We start from the raw sequence: 10,226 nt of genomic DNA on the forward strand, positions 1-10,226 counted from the left end.
CCTAATGTAAACTATGGACTTTGTGTGATTATGTGTCATGTAGGTTCATCATTTGTAACAAAGGTGCCACTCTGGTGGGAGATGTTGATAACGGAGGAGGCTCTGCATGTGTAGGGGTGGGAGGTATCTAGGAAGTCTCTGTACCTTCTTCTTAATTTTGTTGTGAACCTAAAACTGCTCCAAGAAATAGTCTTGAAGACAAACAAAAGAAGTATATCCAGAGAAAAATATATAAGTTGTGTATATACTCTGACTATAACCAGTAAATACAAATAAATTGTACACATTTATATGAGAGAAAGAACAGAAGAAAATTCACTTCACTGTACTATGTAGTGTGTAGTTATATTCATATTGTGAGATTATAGTCATTTTATACATTTTTTTCTAGCGCATATATATCTCAAATATATCATATATATACACACATATATATATTTATCCACATATAATACATTTATTAACTGGACTTTTAGAAATTATGTATTCATGATTTAATTCAATAAATATTTGTGATATCCACACCATGAGCAAGGCACTGTGCTGGATGCTCTGGAAATCCAAAGTGAGTCATGTGGATTCTGCCCTCAAATTTCTCACTGTTGCTAGCAAAGATAATGGTTACATGACTAACTATAGTACAATGATATATAGCGCTGCCTAGATTGGAGGGGCTAATTAATCACACCCTTCCACACTCAAGGAGCCAGAAAAGTATCAGCATATGCTATCAACTTCAGCGGTGGATAAGCCAGGTCAGAAAAGATGTCAGGGTTTTCTTCTTAGGTCCCCTTGAGTCTTAGGGTGATAGGACTGCAGGTCTTTCTCATTGCAGGTGAAGAAGTGAGCAGGGTGGATTAGGATGACGGGTAGGGTAGTGGAAAGCCTCTTTGGGGTGCCTATTGCTGGGGGTGGGGAGGGAAAGGAAGGGGAAGCTAAAAGAGGTGAAAGCAAAGGAGGACACACCAGAACTGTCTAATGGGCACAGTGCATCTCCACTACTCCTTCCTAAGGTGAAAGAAAGTCAGAGCTGGAAGAAGGAAGGAAGCTTCCTCCAGCCTTTCAGAGAGGGCAGAACTGTTAGTGGGAGTCTTTGCTTTCCTATGGGGAAGGGCAGAATCCCATAAAGAGACATCCTTGCAATGCCTTAAGAGTTCAGAGAAGAGATTATGTTGAATATTCCCTGATTCTACATAAGCCCTGCTGTTCTCTTTAAAGCCTACTTTTAAAACTTTCTCCTTTCCACTCAAGGGATTGTAAGCTTTAGGGCCAACAAGAAAGTCCAGGTAGGGAAGAGATTACACTTGCGTGGACACCAGCTGATCTGGCCTGCGCTGGTGTTACTGTTCTCTCCTGCAGTGTCTACTGGGCATGCTCTGACCTCCAAGGGTGCAAATGAAATTAGCCTCAGGACCACCACATAGGGCCTCTTCCTGCCCATGGAAACAATGACCCTGCAGGAAGCAAGATACAGCAATACATTTATTTTTATTTATTGTGGGAAAACAACCAACAATAGCCCTCCCCACTCTGCTTCCTGGGTAATTAACAGCTGTCTGGATCCGGTCAAGACCAGGGTGGATCATTGGCCAAGAGGAAGTGACCTGGAGCAGAGAAGAGAAAAAACAACCATAATAGAGCTGCAGTTTTTATTTTTGCAGAAGATTGATGAAGAGAAACAACGCAAATTATATCAGCTGTGAAAATTTTTACCGGACTTCTCTGGGAATCCACGTCTGAGATTGCTGTAGGCAGAAGAGGATACTTTCTGATCTGGGTGGCAGGAAAGGATGGACTAGTTAAGCTAGAGGAGGAACAGTGGTTTCTAAGATTCAGTTCAGTAAGCATCTTCAAAGTTAGTCTATGTAATAGGCGGAGTGAGGGCAGGCTGTGAAAGAGAGACGTACACTCACAGGGAAGGGCGAGTGGGATGAGAAAAGGAAGGAAAGAAAGAAGGGAGAGAGGGAAAGAGGGGGAAAGGCAAATAGATTGGATGGATGGGTGGATGGGAGGGAGGGAGGGAAGAAGAGGAAGAAAGAAGGAAGGCAGGCAGGCAGGCAGAAAGAAAGATAGAGTGAGCTATCATTTACTGAATGCCTCTCTGTGCCAAGACCTGGAATAATCAATCCCTTTTTGCTGATCATCTGTAATACCTTTAACTTTTACCACAATTCAGCAGGGTAGGTGAGTAGTGTTTAAAAGATGAGTCTGAGATGAGGTTTCAAACGCAGGTCAGCCTGATGGTTTTCCACCATGGTAAAAGCAGGGATTGGGGTATCCTTTCTAGAAAACCTTCTCAGATCTCCATATCTGAACTTAGCTTATCCACTCACCTTTGTGCTTCCAGAGATCCCTCTTCATGCTTCTATAGTAATATTTCCCTTTGGTACTGGAACGGGTGGGTCAACTTCCCTGCTGGACTGTTAAGCTTTTCAAGACAAGAGCTCCCTCAATCCTTTCCCTGTTTGCTGAATACCAACTGGACAGAGTCCAGTTCCAGCCTCTTCACTGCATTCATTTATTTATTTATATTGAGATATAAATGACCTATAACATTGTGTAGATTTAAGGTGACAACATGTTGATTTTATACATTTATATACAGTCATGCACCACATAACAATGTTTTGGTCAATGATGGATTGCATGTATGATGGTGGTCCCATAAAATTAGTAACATATAGGCTAATGTGTAGTAGGCTATACCATCTAGTTTTGTGTAAGTACACTCTATGATGTTCACACAATAATGAAACTGCCTAATGACACATTTCTGAGAACATATGCTTGTCGTTAAGGAATGCATGACTATATTATAATATGAGACCATCATAGTGTTAGCTAACGACTCTTTCACATCACATAACTATTATCTCTTTTTTGTATTGAGGACAATTAAGATCTAGTCTCTTTGCAACTTTGAAGTCTATGATACAAGATTGTTGTCTATAATCACTATGCTGTGCATTAGATCTCCAGGACTTACTAGTTGCAAATTTGTATCCTTAAACAACATATACCGAATTCCTCCACTCCCTAGCTGCTGGTAACTAGCATTCTACTCTGTTTTTATGAGTTCGGCTTTTTTAGATTCCACACATTAGTGATATCATACAGTATTTGTCTTTCTCTTTCTGACTCATTGCAATTTATAATGCCCCAAGGTCCATCCATGTTGTTGCAAATGGCAATATTTCCTTGTTTTTTATTGCTGAATAATATTCCATTGTATTTATATATGTACACCACATTTTCTTTATCCATTCATCTGTTGATGGACACTTAGGTTGTTTCCATGTCTTGGTTATTGTGACTACTGCTGCAATGAACATAGGGGTGCAGATATTTCTTTGAAATAGTGATTCCATCTCCTGTTTCCTTGATCATCTCACTAGATGCAGAAAAAGCATTTGACAAAATATAGCATCCTTTAGTGATAAAACCCTCAACAAATTGAGTATAAAAGGAACATATGTCAATCTAATAAAGGCCACACATGACAAACTCATAGCGAACATCATACTCATTGGTGAAAGATTGAAAGCTTTTCACTTGCATACAAAAGCTCCAGCCTTTTACCCCCCTCTTTATATTTTTGGTGTCACAATTTACCTCTTTTTATATTGTGAATTTGTTAACAGATTACAGTAGTTATAGCTATTTTTAATACTCTTTTCCTTTAACCTTTATACTGTGCAAGTGGTTAATACACTATCCTGTTACGGAATTAGAGTTTTCCTAAATCTGACTGTGTATTTACCTTTACCAGTGTGTTGTATATTTTCATGTCACTAATTAGCATCTTTTCATTTCAGCTTGAGGAACTCCTTTCAGCCTTTCTTGCAAGGCAGGTCTAGTGGTGATGAACTCCCTCAGCTTTTGTTTGCCTGTGAAAGTCTTTACTCTTCCCTGGCCTGTAGGGTTTCTGCTGAGAAATCTACTGATGGCCTAATGGGGTTCCATGTGTAGGTTCCAATCATTTTTTCTCTAGCTGCTTTCAGGATTCTCTTTTTCTTTGATTTTTGACAGTTTTATTATAATGTGTCTTGGAGAAGGTCTTTTGGCGTTGAGATAATAGTGTGATCTGTTAGCTTTGTGAACTTGAATGCCTAAGTCTCTCCCCAGGTTTGGGAAGTTCTCAGCTATTACTTCTTTAAATAAACTTTCTGGCTTCTTTCTTCTTTATTCTCCTTCTGGACCCCTGATTATGTTAATAATTTTATGTCTGATTGACTCCCATAGATCATGTAGTTTCTTTGCTCTGTTTCCTTTTTTTTTTTGTTTGCCTCTAATTGAGTTATTTCAAAATTCCTGTCTTCTAGGTCACTTATTCTATCTTCCATTTGATCTATCCTGTTGCAGATTCTCTCTATTGCATTTTTCATTTCATTCATTGCATTCTTCGGCTCCAGAATTTCTGTTTAGTTCTTTTTTATTTTTTTTTAATGGTTTCTATTGCTTTGCTAAATTTCTCATTTTGTTCATGTACTTTTTTCCTGATTTCATTGAATTGTCTTTCTGTGTTTCTTGTACCTCGTTTCCTCAAAACAGCTATTTTGAATTCTTTATCCACTAAATCGCAAGATTTTGTGACTTAGAGCTCAGTTATTGAAGGATTATTACCTTTTGGTGATCCTTTCTTGATTCTTTGTGTTCTTTGTAATGTTGTGTTGCTGCTTTTGCCTTTGAAGTAACAGAGACCTCCTCAAATCTTTACTTGTTGCCTTCAGATGGGATATATTGTTCACTGATCCTGTTATATCTGGGGTTCTCTCTCACCTGGTATTTAGACACCTTCTCCACACTTCTTCCTCCCTCTTGTGGCAGAATTCTTAAGCTTTTATGTCTTCTCTGGTGCTTACAACTCTCTTGTAAGAAACTTGCTGGAAACTTCTCTTTTATTTTCCAGAAGGTGGTGCTATACCTCAAGTTTGTGGTTTCTTTCTTGCCTACAGAGCCTGGTGTCTTTTTCTGATAGCACTCCATTTACTCAACTCTTGCTGCCAACTCTTGCCCATGCAAGGAGCCACTGCAGAGTGCAGGGAGGTGTAGGTTTAGCAGTTGGGGCATTGGGAATGCCTGCCAGCTGGTAGGAAGATCCTTGGATGAGTCTTGTGGATGGACTTCCTGCTGAAGTCCTGAGAGCAGTCAGCAGGAACCACATCCCTTTAATGCCCTTTGATTTCTTATCTGCCTCTTTCTTTTTATTTTAATTTTATTTTTAAAGATTGGCACCTAAGCTAACAACTGTTGCCAATCTTTTTTTTTTTCTGCTTTATCTCCCCAAACCCCCCCATACGTAGTTGTATATCTCAGTTGTGGGTCCTTCCAGTTGTGGCATGTGGGACGCTGCCTCAACATGACCTGACGAGCAGTGCCATGTCCGTGCCCAGGATCCTAACCCTGGGCCGCTGCAGTGGAGTGTGCGAACTTAACCACTCGGCCACTGGGCCGGCCCCCTGCCTCTTTCTTGATATCCTCCCTACCCTGAGTCATGGAGGTCCTGCTTCAGTACTCTGAGTGTTGCTGGAGAGAAATGAGTTTCTCCTATAGCATCCAGCACAGCTGGGGTAGTTAGGCAGTCACACACTGCTCTCCTTTTGCTGGAAAAATTCATCTTCCCCTCTGCTGCATCTGAACTCTTTTTTCCACCCCCAGTGGTGTGCTGGACTCTCCCCTCTGGAGGGCTGGACTTTTATAAATTCTCTCTGGTTCAGGGATATTTGCCCAAGTCAGCCCCCTCCAGGTGTTCTCCATCCGCACCTGGGAGGGGTTGGAACAGGTTTGCTGTCTCCACTGGTTCTGCAGCCCAAACCCAGGTCTGTCTGCCTATTGCCAGATGAACAGGTGGGCAAGACTCCTCCCCGTTCCTTGGTGTGTGTTGTTGGATCAGCCAACTCCCACAGAGGCACTTTTGTTTGTAGATAGATGCCTAATTAGTTGTTAACAAAAGGAGAACAAAAAGTAGGGATGTCTTATGCCACCATGATGTTGATGTCACTCCCCTTTCACTGCATTTACATCCTTTGTTGACTACTCTTGTTAGACTATTTATGTTTTCTATTTTCTTCACCACTCTTCTCTTTGTATCTACCAAATTTATATCTATTTTATGCACATCACTGTCATTTTGGTGGGGGCTTCAGAGAGAAGGAGTGATCATAAACACATGCATTCAATATGCTGTGTTTAGACTGATAGAGCCTTTTTTGGGTACAATTCAGAATGCATAAAACTTCAAAATGCTTATGCCCTTTGACACAGTTGTTCTATTTCTAGATAACTAACCTGTAGAAATAATTCTGCATATGCATAAAGAGATGTATCCAAGGACAAAAGGACATTGATTCTAGCATTGATTATAATATGAAAAATTAGAAACAATTTATATACTATCAATAAGGAAATGGTTAAATAAACTTTGATAGATCTATACTACAGAACATTATGCAGTAGTCAAAAAGATTGCTGTTGACCTACATACACACATCTGGAAATCTCTCTAAGAAATGTTCTTAAATTTAGGGGGCTGGCCCGGTGGCTCAGTGGTTAGGTTTGCGTGCTCTGCTTCGGCAGCCCAGGGTTTCACTGGTTCAAATCCTGGGCACAGACATGGCGCCGCTCATCAAGCCATGCTGAGGCAGTGTCCCACATGCCACAATTAGAGGGACCCACAGCTGAAAATACACAACTATGTACCGGGGGGCTTTGGGGAGAAAAAGGAAAAATAAAATCTTAAAAAAAATTAAAAAAAGAAATATTCTTAAATTTAAAAAGCAAATGTGCGTCATATATGATCCTACCTATATTCTTAAAAAGCCCACAAAATAATATATATTTTGATCCATACTTATAAGTGAATATAGATGATGGAAAACTAATTTGCTGATGCCCAATCTTGGGTCCTGTCAGTTGACCATGCCCTGCGACTCAAGGCTAGGCATGTCCCTATATTCTCACACTTAGGTAGGGAAAGGTTCTCATTCTGTTGAGCACATCATACAGGGAGGATCACTGGACCTGCTAAGCATAGTACTCTTCACCAGAATGATTATTTTCTCCTCTCACCAAGGAAGAGCTCAAATTCCTTCCCCCAAAATTAACCAGATGAGGTCATTCCAAAATGTCTACACTGGCTTTCAATCTGTGATTGTATAAGTTATTTATTGCTGCATGCAAATTACCTCAAAACTTAACAACTTAAAACAACACACATTATTATTTCTCAGTGTCTTTGGGTCAGGAATCTGGGTTTGGCTTCGCTGGATTCTCTGGTTCAAGGTCTCCCACAAGCTTGCTGCTGGTCCAGGGCTGTGGTCACCTCAAGGCTCCAGGATCATTCACTTCCAAGCTCACTTACATGGCTATTGGCATGATCTATGCCTTTGAAGGCTGTTAGCCAGAGGCCATTCTTAGTTCCTTGTTATGCAGGCCTCTCTGTGGTACAGCTTACAAGATGGCAGCTGGTTTTATCAGAGCCAGTGAGTGAGAAAAGACAGACAGAGAGAGAGAGAGAGAGAGAGAGAACATGAGCAAGTTGGAAGTCAGTCTTAGGTTACCTAATCTTAGAATCATCCATCACTTTTGCCATAATCTATTTGTTAGAAATAAGTCACGAGGTTCAAACTTCTAGGTCCAGCCCTCAAAGGGAGGGACTTGCACAAGAGTGTGATTACCAAGGAGTGGGGGTCATCTTAGAAGTTGCCCACAACTATGATCAAAAGGTAATTCAAGGGATTGCGGGAGCAAGTTCAGAAGCAAAGATTTTTCTGGTATAGGTAAAAAGGGGCTTTAGACAGATACAGCTCTTAAGCAAATGGCATCTAAGCACAGTTACTTGCTTACAGTAGGTGCTAAATAATATTTATTTTTTTATTTTTCATTTTGAAACAATCTCAGACTTAAAATTGTAAGAATAGTAAAAGAATCCCATACACCCTTTACCCAGATTCACCATTTGTTGATAATTATATTTTGAATACATTATACACTTTGTCACTTGGGAAGGCAGTGCTGTATCCATCAAGCTTTGCAGTCTGCTGAGAGCTGTGCCAAGTGGGCTGGAGTCATATTTGCTCTCTGCATCTGGAGTTGTCATCTCTCAAATGCTGTCTTCTTCTCTCCACTCCCCCAGAAAATCCCGAGCGAGCAGCTCTGTACTTCGTCTCAGGCGTGTGCATCGGGCTGGTCCTCACCCTGGCTGCCTTGGTGGTGAGGATCTCCTGCCGCACAGACTGCCGGCGGCGTCCCCGGAAGAAATTCCTGCACGAGCAAGAGAGCAGCAGCAGTGACAGCAGCGACAGTGAGGATGGCAGCTCGGACACGGCATCGGACATCTCTGTCAGGAGACACCGCCGCTTCGAGAGGACTTTGAACAAGAACGTCTTCACCTCGGCGGAGGAGCTGGAGCGAGCCCAGCGGCTGGAGGAGCGCGAGCGCATCATCAGAGAGATCTGGATGAACGGCCAGCCCGAGGTTCCAGGGACCAGGAGCCTGAACCGCTACTACTAGGGGCAGGAGCAGGAACCCGCACACCCCTGGAAGCCGCCTGCAAGGGAAAGTGTCTGCAGGGAGGGTGGGCACAAAGGGCTGAAGGCAGTTGTGCTACTGTTCCGGAGGCAGAGATAAAGCAGGACACGCCCATTTTCTAGCCAGGAGGACTGATATCTCCTTTTTAACTAAATTTATGGAGAAGTAGAAAAACCAAGTCGATTCATCAACCTTTCTAGGTCTCGGAATGGTGCTGAAAACCCTTCTCCAACAAGGTGCATGGAGATTAGAGAAACGGGAATTTGGTTTCTCTTGATTTCTGAGGATCTCAGAAATTTCTGCAGACTTGCTTGCTATGTGTTATTCTTTTACAAAAGGAAAGATTATCGTAGCATGCGGGCCAGGAATAGCAGGGTGAGCTTAACCCAGTAAATGCAATTTCCTAAATGACTCTGTGCTGTGGAGGTGATTCTGATCCAGACAGCATGATCCATACTTAACTATTTAAGGCTGATTTTTTAAATCTCATATTGTAATGGCAACCTCGTCCATTTTAACTGGCACCTCAGGGATCAAAATCCTATTTTTTAGTATAGTTCCCACCTCACTCATGAAAATGAATCCAATTATTGTATTATGGGAGATGTGTCAGTGAACTAAAAAAATGTCAATAACCTCAAAGGATGAAGGGTTTTATTTTAAATAGTTTATAAAATATATATTAACATGCATATTTGAAAATGCTGCATAAGAATAAAAGCTGTGGGTCCCCCGTCCCTTTTTTCTGGAGAGAGCAAAGTTTTGTTGTGACTTGAGATAATCATGATTTTAAACATTTTGTGAAAAAAAAAAGTTTGGACTTCCAAGAAAAGAATGGGAATGAGAGGTGAGGAATAAAAACAAAATTAAGATGGGATAAAAAATAAATGTTACAAAAAATCTTTTTCTTTCATGTTGGCCTCTGTGGTTACACGCACTTTCTAGGGCAGGCCTTTTCTCTCTGGTTACACCCATCTTCTATGGCAGCCCTTTTATGTAGGTGGGTATGGGCTTTTGCCAGGTCCTTCAAATAACTGGAGAGTCGGGAGAAATGGAGAAACTGGAGAATGGAGAAATGGCCCCTGTGTGACTAGGGGCTTTTCATTTCCCATCTGTGGTATGTTCCGGTTACAGTCTAGTTGAGTGATTGTTAAGCAGGTAGAGGAATAGAAGACTTACCTACGGCTGGAAATAAAATGGTGGCCCTGTGTGGAGAGGGAAAGTTGGCAGGGAAGGAAGAGAGGCAAGAGTGCACCACACTTAGAAATCGGTTACAGAGGTGGAAGCAGCATCCTCCAGCCTGAAAGACAGGAATATGAGCTCTCTCTGTCTGTCGGCTCCCTTTTCTTGCTGAGTGGGCTCCGTAGGCAGTCTGTCTGGATGCTCCAGAGTCTGCCTTCTGGGAGAGTTTCCCCTGTCCACTGGCTTCATCACCATGCCTGCAAGGATGGTTGGGACGCTTCCTCTGCTGGGGTCTCTCTTGCTTTAGCATCCTGCTGTGTGCAATAGGAGCTTGGAGGGCTGTCTTAAGAAGTGAACAGTCGTAAATCTCTCTTTGCCAAGGGGGCAGTACATTTTCTTGAAACCCTTGGTGGCTGGCCTGATTATATCATTTTGGGTGGTCTCATTGTCTAGTAACAATGCCAAAACTCTTGTTAAATTAGTTTCTCTGAATCTGGGTTCCCACCCTTGTCAAT

General features: G+C 41.8%; 1 protein-coding gene across 1 annotated transcript in view; it reads left to right on the top strand.

Annotated features, from left to right (window-relative positions):
• EVA1A (eva-1 homolog A, regulator of programmed cell death) overlaps nucleotides 1-9,128 on the top strand; it is an 88,998-nt gene extending 79,870 nt beyond the window's left edge. Inside the window, exon 9 of the mRNA XM_044772733.2 lies at nucleotides 8,135-9,128. Coding sequence (XP_044628668.2) covers nucleotides 8,135-8,511 — 377 coding nt within the window. The 3' untranslated portion in view covers nucleotides 8,512-9,128. The remainder of the gene's footprint in view (nucleotides 1-8,134) is intronic.
• The last annotated feature ends 1,098 nt before the right edge of the window (nucleotides 9,129-10,226 follow it).

The sequence above is a fragment of the Equus asinus genome, chromosome 6, assembly GCF_041296235.1.
Source record: "Equus asinus isolate D_3611 breed Donkey chromosome 6, EquAss-T2T_v2, whole genome shotgun sequence".
In the NCBI taxonomy this organism is placed as follows: Eukaryota; Metazoa; Chordata; class Mammalia; order Perissodactyla; family Equidae; genus Equus; species Equus asinus.